Genomic DNA, 17,161 nt, shown 5'->3' on the forward strand with positions numbered 1-17,161 from the left:
GTGTCATTCGTCTGCCAGTAGACGCTTCTGCTTTTAATTGAAAGATCTCAGTAACCCTTCGATATGCTGGATGGTGATTCGTGCGTCTCTAGAATCCGGGGTCGCCTCCTATTCCTCGCGTGGAAACTGCTCACGCCCCGCCGAGATCGGCTGCAGCCCGTCGATTAATCTGACCAACCATATTTACACGCCACAATGACTCCACGTCAATAACACTGATGTCAAAGACACTTCACCCCTTGATTTATCGCCTGCTATCTTTGTGGGGAAAACCCATACTAGTGTCGACTCTGGCTTGGCCACCCTCCTTCCTCGTATATCAATGATCATCAATTCATCCACGAGGGCATTTCCGGGTTTCAGTTGCATCGAAGAATTGGCCTCATTTTACACCCTTCTGCTTGTATCCAGCAATGGGAGACAAGATCCAGTTGTCGAAACTTGACGACCAAACCGTGCCCGATGCAGCAGACGTGGCCGAAGGCAAGGCCTACGGCGCCGCAGAGACACTTGGGCCGGCAGAAGAGAAGAGATTGGTGCGCAAGATAGATTTGCAGTATGTACTGGGCCGGAGTATGAGTTCCATTCACAAGCTAATGATGCTAGCCTCATGCCGCTTCTAATCATAAGTTATGGCCTTCAATACTTAGATAGTGAGTCATCCCGAACCTAACCCGCAGTGGAAGGACTGTCGAAGCTGATACTGGACAGAAACAAGCTTGTCATATAGTGCCATTCTGGGACTCAAGAGCGATTTAGTACGTGTGGCGATAAATGTGGTGCGAATTGATAGCTGACTGTCTCAGCACCTCGTTGGGCAAGAATACAGCTGGACGTCCAGTATCTTTTACATTGGATATCTCGTCGCATCATACCCGATTTCACTGGGATTCGTCAAATTTCCCCTTGGAAAATACCTCAGCATCCTGATGTATGCTCCCCTCCCCAACAAACCCATTACCGCCTAGAATTGCCTCTAACCCAGCGGTAGCTTTTGCTGGGGTATTGTCCTCACTCTTCACGCCTGCGCCCAAAATTACGCCGGGCTCATGGTCCTCCGCACATTCTTGGGAATCTTTGAGAGTGCCATCAGCCCAGGCTTTTCTTTGATTACGGGGATGTGGTACACGCCCCCCGAGCACATGTCGCGTCACTCATTCTGGTTCGCCGGCAATGCAACGGCCAGCATCATCGGGAGCATGATCGCTTATGGAATCCTGCACTATACCGGTGATTTCGCCAAGTGGAAGGTCTGCCTGTCTTTCCCCATAGCACTTTGCAAGATACTGACCTCCAGAGCTCGAGTAGATGCTCTTCTTGATCTTCGGCCTGATCACCATCGTCTGGTCTATCATCCTCTGGTTCTATCTGCCAGACAGCCCAGACACCGCGCGCTTTTTGACCGCCACGGAACGCGAATTCGCCTCTCTACGCCCCAAGAAATTCCAACGCACAACGCAAACCAAGCACCTCGACAAGAAACAACTGCTGGAGACTCTGACAGATCCAAAATCCTGGTGGTTCCTGATTTTCAGCTTCGTAACCTGCGTCCCCAACGGCGGAACTACAAGCGTACCTCCCTCCCTACCCTCACTGTTACCCCAAACCCACCACCCTCCACCCAAAGACTAACCTTTTCTCCCCCCTGGGGGTAAAAAAAACAGTTCTCAACTCTTATAATCAACGGCTTCGGCTACTCAGAATCCCAAACCATCCTCATGGGCCTCCCCGCCTCCGCCTTCCAACTGACGACCGTCATTCTCGTCGCCGTGATCACCTCCACCATCCGGAAATCCCGCCTCTTCGCCCTGGTCGGCGTATACCTGATGGCGCTGGCGGGGATCCTGATGGTCAAGCTCCTCCCGGAGCACCGCAAACTCGCCCGGCTAGCGGGGTTCTGGCTCGTGACCGCGATCGCCCCCTCGTTCCCCTTGATGTTGAGTCTCTTCGCCTCGAACACGGCGGGATTCACCAAGAAGTCGACGGTGCTGGCGATGATCTTTGTCGGCTACTGTGTGGGGAACATGGTCGGGCCGCAGTTTTTTATCAGTGCGGAGGCGCCGGGGTATCATGTAAGTTTCCCCAATACTGGTCTTCTGCGGTGGTTGGATGAGAGAAGGGAGGTTGGGTGGGTATGGTGTTAGTTGCTAATCCGTGTGGTGGGCACCAGACGGCGTATACGACGATCCTCATCTGCTTCGTGATTACGATTGGGTTGGCCGGGGTGCTGAGGGTGTATCTGGCGTGGGAGAATCGGAAGCGGGATCGCGAGCAAGGGGTGCATGTGAGGGCGGAGGAGGTGCGACGGGTCGTGCTCGGGGAGGATGATGGGTTGGAGATGGTGGATGAGACGGATATTCAGAATCGGAGTTTTCGGTATATCTTGTAGGGCCTTGATTAGAGAGAGTTGACAGAAGGGAGAGCAGGTTGGGGACTCGAGAGAGAACGGGGGATAAGATCGGGAAAGTGATGTTCAAAGTACAGGAATGCTCCCTACCTTCTGCGAGGAACACTGCGTAAATCTCGTGCCGGACTCCCACACCATGTTCGCCCCTCCTTCTCACAAGAACGAGTACCCACCAGCAGGTGTGATAGAGATAGGCAAACCGAGCTCCATCCGAATGCGACCGGGGCATCTGCTCCTCACCATGCCGCATCTGCTTCGCTTCCCACAAACCTTCGCATCTCACGCGTTAGTGAACCTGTCCCAGGATGCGGAGGACCTTCGAGGAAATACAACAAGGTGGAGTCATCAGCTCTCCACGTCAGCCTTAGCTCAGCCTTCGGATGCTCCAGGGACAGACGAATGCAGCGTCGACATCATCTCCGCAATCGGCGAAGCCCTCGCGGGCCGCCGCGCCTGGAGCGACCGCAAGGTCCAGATGATCCTCTCCGACTAGGACACAGCAGCCGCAACGAGCGTTGTGGATAAATTTCGCGAGAGGCTTGTCTTGGAGTTTCATGAAGCTCTGGATATTGTGGAGATCGGCCACACCGAGTCGGCTGCTGCGCTGGCTGCTGACGTCGTACTCAGCGATGTCTCCGCAGAGACCGACTGGGCGGCTACGGAGCTGGGGATCAGCACTCTGCTAAACGTAGAGCCACCTTGGCTGCCGGAATCGTTTGATCACATGAGTCTGCAGGATCTGGGGTTTGACGCCCTTGGAGAGATCGATCTCTTTCCTCAAAAAAGCATAGCAAGCTGACTGATTTTGTACTACATATGACATGGTGGGGCTTTCCTCACACCCGGGAGACACGCACTCCATGCACGTAACATGTCCCCGGAGACCGGCACGGTGGCCACGCTTAACCCTACAATGGCTCTCTGGTGTCAGTCCTCAACACAAGAACACATAGTATGTGCATATACTGTAATGCACTCACTGCATGCTGTTGGTGGCCCCGAAGCCTCAATCGCCAGGCTGCTCACCGCCCGCAATGCCAATGTTGATTGTTTTGCCCAGATAGCCTCATGTAGCTAATTGAATCACTTTCCACACCCTAACACATAATACATCCAAGCTTCGTAGAATCTACTTTTGGAGGCACCATACAGCGCTTCAACTGTCAAAATGACTTCTTCCGTTAGTCAAGCGTTCGATCGATCAGTCTCTCATGATGAATTTGCCCAGCTGGCCAAACGATGGAAGGACTACTTTAAAATCGACTCCTCGACGAATCTCGAGCCCGACTTCATGAAGCTGAAGGAAATCATTCTACCCGACTGTCTATCCATCGCCCACGACAACGCTGCCATGGCAGACCGCTACGCCACGTTCGCCACGAACGTCGCCCTGACCTTCTACCCGCTACACCCATGGGACCTCAAGATCCTGACGGCACTATATACAGCCGCCTTCATCTCGCTAGACGACCAGATCCTCGACATGCGTCACGACGTGCAGCTCTTCCGCACGCGCCTACTACGCGGCGAATCCCAGCCGCAAGCTTCCTTGGCGCTCTTCGCCAGAACCCTCACCCAGATGGAGCCGCACTACGGGACCTTCACCATGGACCTGCTCGTCGCCAGCACAATCGAGTCCATTGCCTCACAGGGGCTCGAAAGCTCCGGCCACGTGTACCACCCGGACCGGATCTCTGACGACTTCTCCCGCTACTTCCGGTGGATGACGGGGTTCGCGCAGCCGTACGGCCTCTTCCTGCCCGCCAGGCACCTCTTCCCTGACCAGCCCGTCGAGACGGTCGAGGCGCTCTTGTTAGGGGTCATGCCTGAGATAGCTCAGCTCGCGCATGGCATCAACGACGTGCTCTCCTTTTACAAGGAGTCGGTCGTGGGGCCTGAGCGCGCGAATTTCATCTACATGGGCGCGGCGAAGCGCGGGATCGCGCCGCTGGCTATGCTGGAGGAGTTTACCTGGGAGCTGTTCACAAGCTACGAGGCGGTGATGAGGAGGTTGGAGGTGAATCCGCAGCTGCGGGACGTATTCCGTCTGTGGATTCACGGAGAGACGCTGTTCCATTATATCGATCCTAGGTATCGGCTGATGGAAGTGGAGTTGTCTGGTTGAAAGTGGACTATGTGGCCTGGTATTGTGGTAGTTGCGCAATTGAATTGTCCTTCTTCCTTTGAGGGTTCTTCTTAATTCTGGTTTTGGCTGAAGGAGAAAAAGGAATCAAAAACAAAAGCAAAGCATATTTCTATGCTTACGTCGGGGTAGTCATTGACAATAGATGAAGGATGTAAGCATGTTCCTGTTCTCATATCATGCACTGGGAATATTTTAATGAATAAGTTTGTTGCTCCACAAGATACAGCTGTAGTGGGGACACTATGTGTTATGACAGCATGTCATTCGGTCTTGCAGTGTGATTTAATCGACTCCAAGCACCAGTACTTCGGACTACTCTACTTAATCCTGAACGCAGCCTACGATCTTAGCATCGACTTTTATATCACCCCGTCTGGTGCCCCCTAATATGAAATCGCTCACGATCCGCACATCCTCCGGGGTCGTCTCATGCAGCTCCCAGTCGAATCGTCGCACGAGATGAGCAATGGCTAGGTAGAGTTCCACATAGGCTAGATTGATACCAAGGCACATCCGACTACCTCGAGTAAACGGCGTGAGATAGCGGGTGAGTCGTCTGTCTTGCTCTGACCCGTCCAGCCAGCGCTCCGGGTCGAATCTCTCCGGATCAGGGAAGATGGTGACGTTACGATGCATCAGATACGAGGAAGAGCTCATTGGTGTCTATGTTTGTGTCTGCGTCAGCCGAGCCACTGCCACTACGAGGCAATTGCGCAAGCGAGGAGAGAGGAAAGAATCAAGAATGCACATACTCCCGGCGGGATCACATGATGCTTGTACTTCAGCGTCTCATCGGGTGCGGTGCGAGGGAGTCGAATAGTCAAAGGTGACGCAAGACGGAGGGCTTCGTTGATCACTGCCGTCTTTGGTCCTCGTCAGGCCCGGGGATACATGTGTCCGCAGTATCATTCATGTGTAACATACCAGGTACGCCAGCTTCTCGAGCTCCGGGAATCCCACCGCGCTCTGCGGCGTGGGCATGACTTGCTTGAGCTCGTCGCGAAGGCGATCGCGTATCTCCGGGTTGTGGGCCAGATGGAACGCCGCGATTGTCAGCACTCGACCGGTGGTCTCCGTTCCAGCAGCCAGCACCAAGAATCCCTCGTACTTCAGACGTCGGGGTGTGCGCTCGTGCGGGGGGACCTTGGGGTCGGTCAAGGAAGTGAACACCGATCGGCGTAACTCAGACCCTGATGCTCGCTTGGCAATCGACTCCTGCGACTGCGCATAGACTGTCCGCTGCAGGTCATACAGACTGGACTTGCCTGGCTGTAGCCATGACAGAAGCCAGAGGGGCAGCTGATCGATGACTTGCACTACCCTGGGGAAGAACCGGTTGTAGTGACTCAGGACGGTGATCTCTCCCACCGCTTGTCGAATGTTGCATCGGAAATTCTCATCCTCCAGAAATCCGAATCGCTGACCGTAGGAGTGCAAGGTGATCACATCGGCCGCAAACCCGGCGAAGGCATCATCCAGGCGTACAATGCGCTGGCTCTGACGGAAGCCGTCCAAGCGATCCATGAGCTTGAGAACTCTTTCCTCAACCAGAGGAACGAGCTCCAAAGCGGACCGGCGGGAGAAGTAGTTTGCCAGAATCCCACGTCGGAACCGATGGTGATCGTGGCCGACGGTCGCAATCATAGACGTTGGCAGGGTGAACGTCGGCACGAACCGAGGATCCTTGTCGCGCTTGCGACTACCAGAAGCGTAGATCTCGTCGTAGAACTCCGGGTCAATGACGTGGACTTCGCGAGGGTTGATACGGACAATAGGTCCTGAAGATGGTCCTTGCATCAGGGCTAGCGACACATACTATTAGTAGGAATCGGTGCGTACCGTATTCGTTGTGCATTCTCTGGATTTCGTAAATGAATTGTCCGCCCTTGATGATGTCGTGGTAGAATTCATAGAGATGTGAGATTGCCGCCAGCTTTGGGCCAGGAATGTTCTTAAGGGGGTGGAGGTAGAGACGATAAATTGTTCGTAGGACGAGCCATTGTCCCAAGCAGCAGAATATGAGCCCTAGGAGCGGAGACATGATCATCTTGAAAGGCTGAAATATGTGATAGTGAGAAGAAATGCTATAGAATTGATCAATCTCAACTGTGTGCCGACGACCAGAAAGGGACATCTTTTATGCGAGTTGACACTCTATAGCTTAGAGCTAGACATAGCGTTTGTTTGTGCTGGAATGATCCAGCCGATCATCCGGGACAACCGGATCTTCCCTCCCAGTATTTCTCAACATCCGGGATATATATTTTAGCATAAAGTAAGTCTCATCGGGATCTTCCGTGATCTCAAACCATGAGTTCATTTGTCGTTTCTGCTCCTGGGAAGGTCATTTTGTCTGGCGAATATTCCGCCTTATGGGGTAAACCCGCTATCGCCGCCGCAATCGGCCTCCGCTCCTATCTCTTAGTGACTCCACGCCCCAGAAGCGATCGACGAGTCACGCTAAGACTGACCGACACTGGCTTCAATTGTACGTGGGACTTGGATACCTTGCCATGGGGAATTACGAAGTCATCCGATAGTCCAGCCTCCGTAATTCGTGCGCTTCAGCGTCAACTCGGAGATCCCAACGCCGCCGTCCTTGCATTTTTATACATGTACCTTTCTTTAGCATCCCGTACCACAACCGGTGCAACCTACACTCTTCGCTCGCAAATTCCTATTGGGGCTGGTCTGGGCAGCAGTGCAAGTTTCTCAGTAGTGGTTGCGACAGCTATCTTAATTCAGGCGGGCTTCATCATTCCCAGAGACAACGAACTGTGCACAGAAGAAGATCTGAGAGCCATCGATCAAGCAAGCTATCTAGGAGAGCGATGCTTTCATGGAGCGCCCAGTGGTGTGGATCACGCTACCTCGCTCCGAGGTGGGGCGTTGTACTTCCAGCGAGATGCTCTGTCCAACTTCACCCAACCCACGATAGACCGGATTGCGGAGTTTCCGGAACTTCCGATCCTTGTTGTTGATACTTGTCAAATGCGATCGACCGCGAGTGCTGTCAAGAGTTTCCAGCAATGGATCGGGTCCCACCAACGAGGCGCTGGATGCATAATTGACTACATTCACCTAACAACGGAGCTGATCCGCAAGATGCTCGTCGCAGCACCGAAACAGCAACCCGATCCAGTCTTCATCGAGCAAATGGGAACCCTCCTTGAAATCAACCATCAACTCCTACAGCCTTTGGGGGCGTCTCACCCTCGCCTTGAGCGAGTGCGCACGGTCTTATCGCATCAGAGGCTTGGGTGGACAAAGCTTACTGGCGCCGGTTGCGGGGGATGTTCTCTTACTCTACTCAGTTCACAAGCACACGGTGTGCGTCTGCAGGAGGGGATCGATCAGTTGATCTCCGAGGGTTTTGAAGTTCATAGGACAGAATTGGGTGGCGCAGGGTTAGCTATTCTAATGCCGGGCCCGGATTTTGTTCCTGGCGTAGACAAGCTTTGGCGAAAGTTCGAAGAAATCAAAGTCAATGATCTTCATTTAGAAATGGAGAGACTTTGGGAGAGCAAGTGGCGATGCTGGGCATAAACACCCAGATATCTGCTATACTAGCACGTTTTCCACAAGTCGTTGGTTTGTGACCCATTGTCCCAATGCACCTCATGGAGCGTACAGAGGGTGTAGATCTCGCCTATTATGGCCAAGATTCAACAACAACCTTCTCTTTCTGTCTCTCAATAAAAAGCCTCTAATCCCCCACTTTTGATTGATTAAGCTGTTTCGGGGCGAGCATCATGGCACGTGTATTGTCCGTTATTTGCTTTTCCCCGGGACTCAGTCTTCGATGGCCACTATTGAGTATCTGCTTGCATCAAAGATAGATCTCCTCAAACTTCTTCATCAAATACCCTCTGACCGTCACCTCACGACCGTCCTCCTTCAAAGAGGCATCCTTGTCTAGGGGCCGAACCGTAAAATCCAAATTTCCATCGTAGAAAAACGGTACCGAGTACCTCTCTCTCCCACAGACATTCACCACCCGGTGAACGGTACTCCGATACCGGCCCCCGGTCCATCTTTCAAACATGTCTCCGATGTTCACAACATAAGCATCCGGCGTGGATGGAACATCGACCCAAGCTTCCGCTTCCTGCCCCCCTTCTCTTCCTTGGTCCCCGTTTCTCCCTTGGCGATTCAAAACTTGCAGTCCCTCATTCCCATCCTGCAGCAAAAGCGTGATACCCCCGAAGTCAGTATGCGCCCCTGCAACAATTTCGCCTCTGTGCACCCATATATTCTGACCCTTGCCCTTCTCCATCGAACCATTCCCACCAGCCGATGGCCCCGGATACCTCAATAGCCTCAAGCTCGCGCAGGGCTCTTGACAGAAATCTTGCAGCAATTTCTCCGATCGCAGCCCTGGAAAATCATCCTCCAACCCCTTTACCAGAATCTCCATGATAGTCCGAGCAAGCTCACAAATAGCCCCATGGTACTTCAAGATCGGCTCCTTGAAGACCGCTTCCGGGAGGACGGACGCGTCAGGCCAGATATTAGGATACTCGAACGGTCGGTAGGGCGGTTCCTTTGGCATGGCAGGTTCCGCGCCGACAAAGTAGCACTAGTTACATTCAACCATGTTTAGCCGGGGATCCCGCTGAAAGCTCGATGGCAGGGAGGAGCGAAGGGATTAGACTTCTTTGATGTCCGGCCTCGTTCCCTGCTGCAGCATCTGAGAGCCAATCTCCTCGTACCCCTTCCGGGCAATCGTATCGATGTACCGGCGCTTGGTTGCGAGCGGAAGCGCGAAGAAGTGCTTTGCGGCGGTCAGGAGGTCGGACTGGAGGAGGGGGGAGACGCCGTGGTGGGTGATGCGGAAGAAGCCGGTTGTTTTGCAGGCTTCGCGGATCGCAGCGATGACGGTGGCTTTTTTGGGGTCATTGCTGTCGGATGTGGTGAGGTAAGGGGAGAGATCGATTGTTGGGATTGTGGTGGACATCTTGTCAGTGGAAGTTGAGCGTTGAATGGGGGCATCTAGCGGACTACTGGGTGGGATGGGGAAGAGGTGTTCGTAGTTAGGCATCCACAACTCTTGGGTCGATGATGCATGGATGCCCGCTGTGTCACGGGAATATTTTCCAGAAGACTGCTGGTTTGTCATTGTTTGGGACTCTTTGTGTTCCCATTGTCACAGCTGTTCAATGAAGCCAACGCTTCTATACAAACAAGATAACATGCCGTTTAGCTTATGACCGTTGAGCTTACTATTTATTCTACCCTTTCTTCGATAAATTCTTATCTACCATCTTACTTTTGTCAATTCAAAGTAAGGTTCCGTTCCAATTTATCCACCTTTCTGTTTCCTCTTCATACATGCATTGAGACGATCTTAGGTTGAACCATATCCAAATCTATAGGACCTGGAATTGTACCAATGACTTTGTAGCTATCGTTTACGTGAGTACTATCAGAGCTGTCTAGCAGACGCTCGGGTCCTGATTAAGCTTCCAGTATAGCCATCAAATAATGAATGCGAGTGGGCATATTTTAATATACCGAATGCTCATAGTATTACACAGCATACATAGCTAATAGATCTTGATATCTATGGAGGATGATGATCAAAGTGGGCTAGGGCTACTTCCTTATCAATGCTATGCCTGCTGGAAGTATCGCACCCCCATTCTTGACTCGACCTCACACCCCCACCATTGCGAACTGGAGCTATATAAGAATAGGAGGAGCACCGCAACGCACGAAAGTCACGCACAATTGCACCTAAAACACAGAAAATGTGGCGATTATTTGGGCGCGCCTCCAAAGGACCCGCAGAGGAGTCTCCGCCTCGGGGGCTTCCGGCCTCCTGGTACCGCTCCGACGCGATGTATGAGCTCGAACGACGCGCCATCTTCTCCAAACGCTGGATCCTACTTACTCACTCCAGCCGTCTCGCTAAACCCGGGGACTTCCTATCCTTCACCATTGCTGAATTCTCCTTCTTCCTGACCAAAGACCGCGACGGAAACATCAACGGCTTCCACAACATCTGCCGCCACCGCGCATACCCCATAGTGCAGGCTCGGGCCGGCTCCACCTCCATCCTCAGCTGCAAGTACCACGGATGGTCCTACGGGCTGAAAGGGAACCTCTCCAAAGCACCCCGCTTCGAGACGGTCCCCGACTTCGACAAAAGCCAAAACGGGCTACTTCCCATCCACGTGCACCTCGACCAGGCCGGCTTCGTGTGGGTGAACCTGCAGGCCGGCGAGAGTCCCGACGTCCAGTGGCAAGATGATTTCCAGCGGATCGACGAGCAACCGCGCATGCAAGATTTTGATTTCGCCGGGGAATACACCTTCGACCACTACTGGGAGATGGAGATGGAGGCGAACTGGAAGCTGCTGATTGAGAATTACAACGAGTGCTATCACTGTGCGACATCGCATCCGCTTATCAGCGGGGTTTCGGATCTGCCGCGATATCGGGTGGAGCCCACCGCCGCCTACATGGAGCATCATATCTTCAACAAGGACAATGTCGACGCCCAGTTTCGGCGCGCCATTACATATTTTTTTCCCACCACCTCGGTGACAGTGACGTAAGTTTGATCAGTCGGGAAAATATCCTGGTCGCAGGATCGAGTCATTAACCTTTCTGCCACAGCGACAAATTCTTCTATATTCAGCGGATGATTCCCTTGAGCGCGACCACGAGCAAGATCGAAAACGAAGTCTATCGTCACCACGACGCCACGGACGAGGAGTTTGATAATATCAATGCATTTTATAGGCAGGTTCTGGAGGAGGACAAAGAGCTCTGTGTTGGTGTGCAGACGAATCTGATTACCGGGGTGTTTATCAACGGCGAGCTCCACCCGAGCAAGGAAAAAGTATATCGACAGCACCTACTAGTCAATTTGAGGCTAACAACACCAACACAGGGTCCCATTCACTTCCAACAAAGCCTGAGAGACATGGTAATGGAGCACCGCCAGAAGGAAGAGGCCCAAGGTGGGCGAGAGATCTGGCCAGCGCTGCCGGCAGTGACGGGAGACATGAAGACGGATCGCTTAGCGGAAGAGGAACGGTTTTGTTCGCAACTGGAAGCGAGCTGCATGAGCCGACCGGAGCTAGCCTGGTAGAGAATCGTTAGTAGCCTTACAGATTCTAATCAATTCTCCTTGCTTCATGCCAAGAACGATCGTCTTATCTTGGAGGCCAGATCCTTGTGCTATGATAAGCTGATAACATGCGGGGTAAAGTGACTAAAATCGGGGTTTCTCCGCGATAAGTTGCCCCTGCCACTTTTTGTCCTCTGACGACAGCTGGCGATTGTGCTTTATGTTTTCCCATCATCTTGTCGCTGTCCAAAAGTGGTGGTGAGACTGCTTGTTGGTACTAAGAATATGATAGATCTCTCCCCTCCCGACAGCTATACCATGAACCAATCTCAGCGTCCCAAACGGACCAGCAATGCGTGTGTTCCCGTGACCTCAGTATAGGAGCAAAGCAAACGAGCAACCCTAGCGCTGACAAACACTCCAGCTGTCAACGATGTCGCTCGAGAAAGGTCAAGTGTTCCGGAACGCATCCGTGCGATAAGTGTCGCCAGCGTCGCCAGAATTGCGTCTTTGAAGAGGATCGGAAGATTGTCGTCTCTGAAGAGTATTCCTCACTTGCCCACTCATCCACCACTCCTTGCTTGCGCTGACCGCAATCCCTTTCTCCCAGGCTTTTCCTGTCCTTGAAACGCAAAGTTGAAGAGCTAGAAGGCGTGCCATCTTCACCCACCAGCAAACGACATCGTTCATTGAGGGAAGACACCATCAATGGGTCTCTCGATGGTATGTGATCCACCTGAGTACAGACATGGAGCCTTGTCTAACCGTCTTAGTCTGTGAAGATGGAAATGCAGAAGCCGCAGAAACCCCAGCTCCTCTCGATTCCGACCGCTACGACGACCGATTTGCCTCCAACCCCTTAGTCTCCCCTTCAACATATGTCAAACACACTGGTCGACAACACAGGAAGTGGCGTACGTGGTACTTTCAGCAGACGGGATTAACACAACTGATCTCGCGCAGTGTTCCTCGGCCCCACCTCGACGTGGTCGTTCAGTCGACGCGTCCTCAACATTGTTCAAGCACGTATATATCCCGACAGCCAGCGGTCGATTCCTCTTGCGGCCGATGGCGAGGCGTATCAAATACTATGGCGGCATGCTAGCTCCGAGGAGGTGCCCGATACCAGCGGACTGCCGTCGATGGAGCACGCCCTGTACATGGTGAGCACGGTGCAGTTCCACTTTGGCAATATGTACCGGCTCTTCGATGAGGACGCGTTTCTCCGCCATCTCCACGAATTTTACAAGAATGCGGCGGAGAAGGTACAAGAGTCACGTTTGTGGTACGTGCAGTTTTTGGTCATACTGGCATTTGGAGAAGCATTCTTGGCTCCAGTGCGGACGGTGTCCAACACTGCCTCGTGGACGAAATATTTCTCGCGAGCCATGTCGCTATTGCCGGATATCACGGGGCTGTGGCAGGATCCAACTCTTGCTATCGAGACGTTAGCCCTCATTGCGCTTTACTTTTACTCGGTGGATATGAGAGATACCGCCTATTGTTATGTGAGACATCACTTGCGAGCACTGTTGGGTTCTCGCTAACTGGATTAGATTGGTCATTCTATGCGAATGGCTCTGGTAGAGGGGCTTCACCGCGCTCAGCCCGTGGAACAGCTGGGACAGAAGCTCGTCACCCGGTGGAGCAACATCTGGTGGACGGTATATATCTTGGACCGCAAATTCTCCTCTTTGATGGGTTCGCCCTACTCGGTGAACGACGAGGATGTCAACGCCATTTTGTGGGACCCACGAACATGTTCGCAGAACGAAGCCGTCCTGAGTCTGCACGTCAGGATATCGCAAGTGACTGCTCGTGTTCTGAACAGTAAATACCATATTCTCCGATCGCTGGCAACGTCTTGCTGACAAAGTCGACAGCCGTGTACAGTGCCGATGGCACGCTGGGAGGTCTATTCCTACGCAAGGTCCGCTCCGTTCTACAAGAGATGTCCGACTTGTCTCGCGAGCTCGACGAAGTCTTCTCCAACCGTTTCGCAAACTCAGTGGACGCCTTGTCAGGCGTCACCACTCGACTGACTCTGTCATGCCATTTGGTAAGCTGTCTTGAGCCGTCAATGCGGCACATTATACTCACGATAACCAGTGCATCATCGTCACCACAAGACCGCTTGTCTTGAGCCTTCTATGGGAACGCCTTAGTTGCTACGAAGAAGGCGCCGAGTTTCGCACTTTATCCTCACCCGTGCAGACCCTCCTCCAAGCATGCATTGATTCCGCCGTCAAATCCCTCAAAATACTCTCTGCTCTTCGAGATCAAAATTTGCTGGGTTTGCATTACCCTATCACCCTTATCTCCAGCCCTCTATCGCTAACCACACTGTCTCTATTAAAGAGACGTTTCTCCCATTCGATCTCGAGAATGTATTCTCATCCTTCTTCGTCCTCTCGCTCATCTCCGCCATTTTACCCGACGCTGCCATGGATCCGACCTACCGTGAAGCCGGCTTCAGCCTGCTGAATGAGATGATTGAGCGTGGCAACCGCGTCGCACACCTCCGCAAGTCCGAGATCGAGCTGCTGGAGGAACTCGTTCAACCTTTGGTTCAACGGCACCAAACGCCCCCGGTCAGCACAGACACAGTACACGGGCAGCTGGCCACGCCGGAAAGTCAACAGCGACCGCTCGGACAATTGGAGCATCTGTCGGGCCCCAGCGCTGAGGAAGTGGACAGCATCCCAACCATCCCGCCTACCGATGTGCCTCCCGATCCGGAGGATGAACTGTCGCTCGACTGGCGAGGTCTTGGATTGTCGTTGAACTACATGCTGTCTGTGACGGATCAGTTGAATGCGAATAATCTGGTGCTGGATGCAGAGCGGGAGGGACTTCAGTCGGATCTATGGCTGTGGGAGGATAGTTAGCCTGGAGTTTGTCGAGGCCAACACGGAAAAGTTGAAGCTGACGAGTCCGATCTGTATGTTATCGATCCCCACCGCAATGTAGTGGATGAATGAGAAACGGGGGCTTTCCTCTACAAAGAGAAAGTCGAAGCAATTTCCGTGGTCTTTGTTCGCATGTTGACTTCCTATGCTTGCAGTCTTCTGGCTCTTGCTGTGAAGCATTGTGAGCGATGGGAAGTAATACCAGCCAGCCTGTGTGTTATGCAGACCGTACGGTTCTCTTAGCGCCGACAAACCAGCCACCAAAGCAGCCCACAGTCCGCCAAAAGAGCACACTGAGCACAGTGAATGCTTATGCGGTCTCCTATATGAATGTAGATGATGATGTCGCCGTCGCTCTGCACGGCCAAATTCGTCCTGTTTTTGCGTAGATCTCAGACATAAATATCACCCCAACCTTTTTCCTTTATAACTCCCTCCTCTCTTCTCATCATCACTTTCATCATCACCTGTATCCCATCAAAGACCTTGCCATCGTCCGATTTCTCCGAATTCAGCTCCTGCTTTTGGCAATACATCGGCTTTCATCAGCATCAAGCAACCACGATGCCTGATAAAGACGGTCCCAAATGGGGCGGCAGAATTACCCTGCTCCAAGACCCTTTCGCTGTGTTCCCGGCTGAGATCATCCTCATGATGATACTCGCGTTGTGGACCTTCGAGGACGTCATCCAGCTCATCCTGACATCCCGCCGTCTGCACGCCATAGTCCACCAGAACATTGCCTACATTTTCCGGAAAATGGCTCCCAAGATCCTCGGCTCGGTGCATCTCCCGCTGCAGCTCTTAGCTGATCAAGAGAGCGACCCCCGACTCACAGACTTGAACAAGCTCAACCCAGGGATCCTAATGAGATTGCTGCACAACGCACAAACACTCGCCATCAGGACACTTGGATATCAGCCGACTCCAAACTTCGATCGCATCTGGGTCCTTTTAGGCAGTAGTAAGATCTCTTCTTCGTCCTTCCCTCGTCGAGGCATGAGCCGAGACCCAACCCTTCCACTGACCAGATGCTAACCACAACCCACTCACCACCCCTCTAGTCCCCACACTGATGAACCCCATTATTCCAGACCTCACGGCCCTCGTAAACTACCTCCTCAGCCAAGTCCTAGGCGTGAACACCACCCACCCGCTCATCACAAGCTTCCTGGCCCAAGACCCCGCCCAGATCAGCGCGGCCCTGACCCAGCACGTCGCCACCCGAGCCTTCCAGCCCGAAGGCTACGGCCTTGCCAACCGGTCCCCGCAAACCCGCCGTCTCGTGCGCGCCCTCTACCGGGCCTGGAGCCTGAGCCTCCTCGGCCGGCCCGCCGCCGTTCTCCGCTATCACACCATGACCCTGAAGGATTTGTTCCTGGTCAGCGAGGCCTTCGCCGCCTTCCGAGAGCCCCTCGCCCAGCTTCTGTCCGCGAGAGTCGGGGATGGCCCGCGGCCGACGGACATCCAGCGCGTCGACGCGGCCCTGAGCGACGTGACCTTTGCCACCATGGAGCGGTTCGAGTTCGTGCACCGCGAGATGCTCCGCCGGCGCGATGCGGTCGAGCCGGGGTTTCGCGATGTGCTGCAGACGCAGCTGGACGGGCTGCGCGAGCTGTGGAAGACCGAGAATCAGGACACGTTTCGTGCGGTGGTAACCCAGGATCAGTACTGGGCCGGCCAGGGGATTATGAATCCGGCATCTGGGGAAGGTGTGTGGCAGAAGGAGGGGGATGATGATGATGATGAGTGATCATGCCTCTTGTCTTTTGGGGGAGGGGGGACGAGGGAGACTAAAGGGGCTTATGGTTTATGAGGTGTGTTTAGGGGTGCTTAGGGATGTTGGTTCGGCTATTGCTGTTCAGGGAAGGTTGGATTGCTTGGAGGATATTGCTTCTTTGCTTTGACTTTAACTTTTTTTCCCTTCTTGCTCTTCCTTTTGATATAATTTGACCTTATTTCTCTTGTCCCTAATTTTGATCTGGTGTTGGTTTTGTTTACTTGTGCATACAAGATTGTCAGTACTCTACAGTACATGCACTATTCTCTTAGCTCAGAATGCAGCCATCTGCCCGAAAACCTTGCTCCAATCCGTCTGGAGTACTCAATACATACGTCCACAGAACAAGACACAAACAGACACCGCGGCAAAAGAATAAGGTAATCACCGGAACCGTGGATTCGTCATCGCCAACCTTGGCCCAGCACTAGTTCTGGCGGGTATACGTAACTCCCGCCCCACCTGTTAGTTGTTGTGCCCTAAAGTGGCGGACAGGAACAAAAACACAGGTCAAGATCTTTGTTTGTAGCAAACGGGGGGAGGGGGAAGTGACAAGTCAAGATATCTTCTATGACAGGTGTATAGCTGCTGCAATTTAGCACCTACAAACAGGTGAAATCATCAGCAGTCGATCAGGCACATCATCTCTCCTACTGAAACCAGCACACGTGGTGCTGATCGATCGCGACGGAAAGGAAAGGAGTTCCACGGCTAGCCCGCGCTAACAAGGCTTAGCCCTCACTGTTCAGAAATTTTTATGTGTTTGCCTGGTGGGAACTTTGAACATCGGTCAAAGTCAACCAGCAAACCAACCTGCAATAACAATCTATAGTACGAGTTC

General features: G+C 53.0%; 9 protein-coding genes across 9 annotated transcripts; 7 read left to right on the plus strand and 2 right to left on the minus strand.

Moving 5' to 3' along the window:
- Positions 1-323: 323 nt before the first annotated feature.
- On the plus strand, positions 324-2,389 carry BO72DRAFT_426012 (MFS general substrate transporter; the record flags this gene model as incomplete). Its single annotated transcript, XM_040942933.1, has 8 exons — positions 324-556; positions 607-653; positions 712-758; positions 807-931; positions 992-1,250; positions 1,309-1,572; positions 1,665-2,072; positions 2,171-2,389. The coding sequence occupies exons 1-8, from the start codon at positions 414-416 to the stop codon at positions 2,387-2,389; spliced, it is 1,512 nt and encodes a 503-aa protein (XP_040802984.1). The 5' UTR covers positions 324-413.
- A 97-nt stretch (positions 2,390-2,486) lies between these two features.
- Positions 2,487-3,206, plus strand: BO72DRAFT_526508 (uncharacterized protein; the record flags this gene model as incomplete). Its single annotated transcript, XM_040950043.1, has 2 exons — positions 2,487-2,876; positions 2,901-3,206. 2 exons carry the CDS (start codon positions 2,487-2,489, stop codon positions 3,204-3,206), a joined length of 696 nt encoding a protein of 231 aa, XP_040802985.1.
- Positions 3,207-3,575: 369 nt separating this feature from the next.
- Positions 3,576-4,532, plus strand: BO72DRAFT_494813 (terpenoid synthase; the record flags this gene model as incomplete). Its single annotated transcript, XM_040948499.1, has 1 exon — positions 3,576-4,532. The coding sequence occupies one exon, from the start codon at positions 3,576-3,578 to the stop codon at positions 4,530-4,532; it is 957 nt and encodes a 318-aa protein (XP_040802986.1).
- Positions 4,533-4,874: 342 nt separating this feature from the next.
- On the minus strand, positions 4,875-6,600 carry BO72DRAFT_506712 (cytochrome P450; the record flags this gene model as incomplete). Its single annotated transcript, XM_040949234.1, has 4 exons — positions 4,875-5,216; positions 5,306-5,416; positions 5,478-6,355; positions 6,393-6,600. The coding sequence occupies 4 exons, from the start codon at positions 6,598-6,600 to the stop codon at positions 4,875-4,877; spliced, it is 1,539 nt and encodes a 512-aa protein (XP_040802987.1).
- Positions 6,601-6,863: 263 nt separating this feature from the next.
- On the plus strand, positions 6,864-8,099 carry BO72DRAFT_506713 (mevalonate kinase family protein; the record flags this gene model as incomplete). Its single annotated transcript, XM_040949235.1, has 1 exon — positions 6,864-8,099. The coding sequence occupies one exon, from the start codon at positions 6,864-6,866 to the stop codon at positions 8,097-8,099; it is 1,236 nt and encodes a 411-aa protein (XP_040802988.1).
- A 158-nt stretch (positions 8,100-8,257) lies between these two features.
- BO72DRAFT_401093 (isopenicillin N synthase family dioxygenase) lies at positions 8,258-9,550 on the minus strand. Its single transcript, XM_040942173.1, has 2 exons — positions 9,208-9,550; positions 8,258-9,132 (listed from the first exon to the last, which is right to left on the minus strand). Exons 1-2 carry the CDS (start codon positions 9,508-9,510, stop codon positions 8,383-8,385), a joined length of 1,053 nt encoding a protein of 350 aa, XP_040802989.1. The 5' UTR covers positions 9,511-9,550; the 3' UTR covers positions 8,258-8,382.
- Positions 9,551-10,295: 745 nt separating this feature from the next.
- BO72DRAFT_446724 (aromatic ring-hydroxylating oxygenase subunit alpha) lies at positions 10,296-11,660 on the plus strand. Its single transcript, XM_040944365.1, has 3 exons — positions 10,296-11,109; positions 11,175-11,400; positions 11,452-11,660. Exons 1-3 carry the CDS (start codon positions 10,304-10,306, stop codon positions 11,650-11,652), a joined length of 1,233 nt encoding a protein of 410 aa, XP_040802990.1. The 5' UTR covers positions 10,296-10,303; the 3' UTR covers positions 11,653-11,660.
- A 206-nt stretch (positions 11,661-11,866) lies between these two features.
- Positions 11,867-14,664, plus strand: BO72DRAFT_446725 (Zn(II)2Cys6 transcription factor). The gene is made up of 9 exons (XM_040944366.1): positions 11,867-11,987; positions 12,056-12,175; positions 12,242-12,354; positions 12,405-12,545; positions 12,595-13,139; positions 13,188-13,461; positions 13,515-13,690; positions 13,741-13,924; positions 13,990-14,664. Exons 1-9 carry the CDS (start codon positions 11,950-11,952, stop codon positions 14,517-14,519), a joined length of 2,121 nt encoding a protein of 706 aa, XP_040802991.1. The 5' UTR covers positions 11,867-11,949; the 3' UTR covers positions 14,520-14,664.
- Positions 14,665-15,104: 440 nt separating this feature from the next.
- Positions 15,105-16,293, plus strand: BO72DRAFT_494819 (uncharacterized protein; the record flags this gene model as incomplete). Its single annotated transcript, XM_040948500.1, has 2 exons — positions 15,105-15,504; positions 15,605-16,293. 2 exons carry the CDS (start codon positions 15,105-15,107, stop codon positions 16,291-16,293), a joined length of 1,089 nt encoding a protein of 362 aa, XP_040802992.1.
- Between the last annotated feature and the right edge of the window lie 868 nt (positions 16,294-17,161).

This window comes from Aspergillus fijiensis (assembly GCF_003184825.1).
Source record: "Aspergillus fijiensis CBS 313.89 unplaced genomic scaffold BO72scaffold_15, whole genome shotgun sequence".
Taxonomy (NCBI): Eukaryota; Fungi; Ascomycota; class Eurotiomycetes; order Eurotiales; family Aspergillaceae; genus Aspergillus; species Aspergillus fijiensis.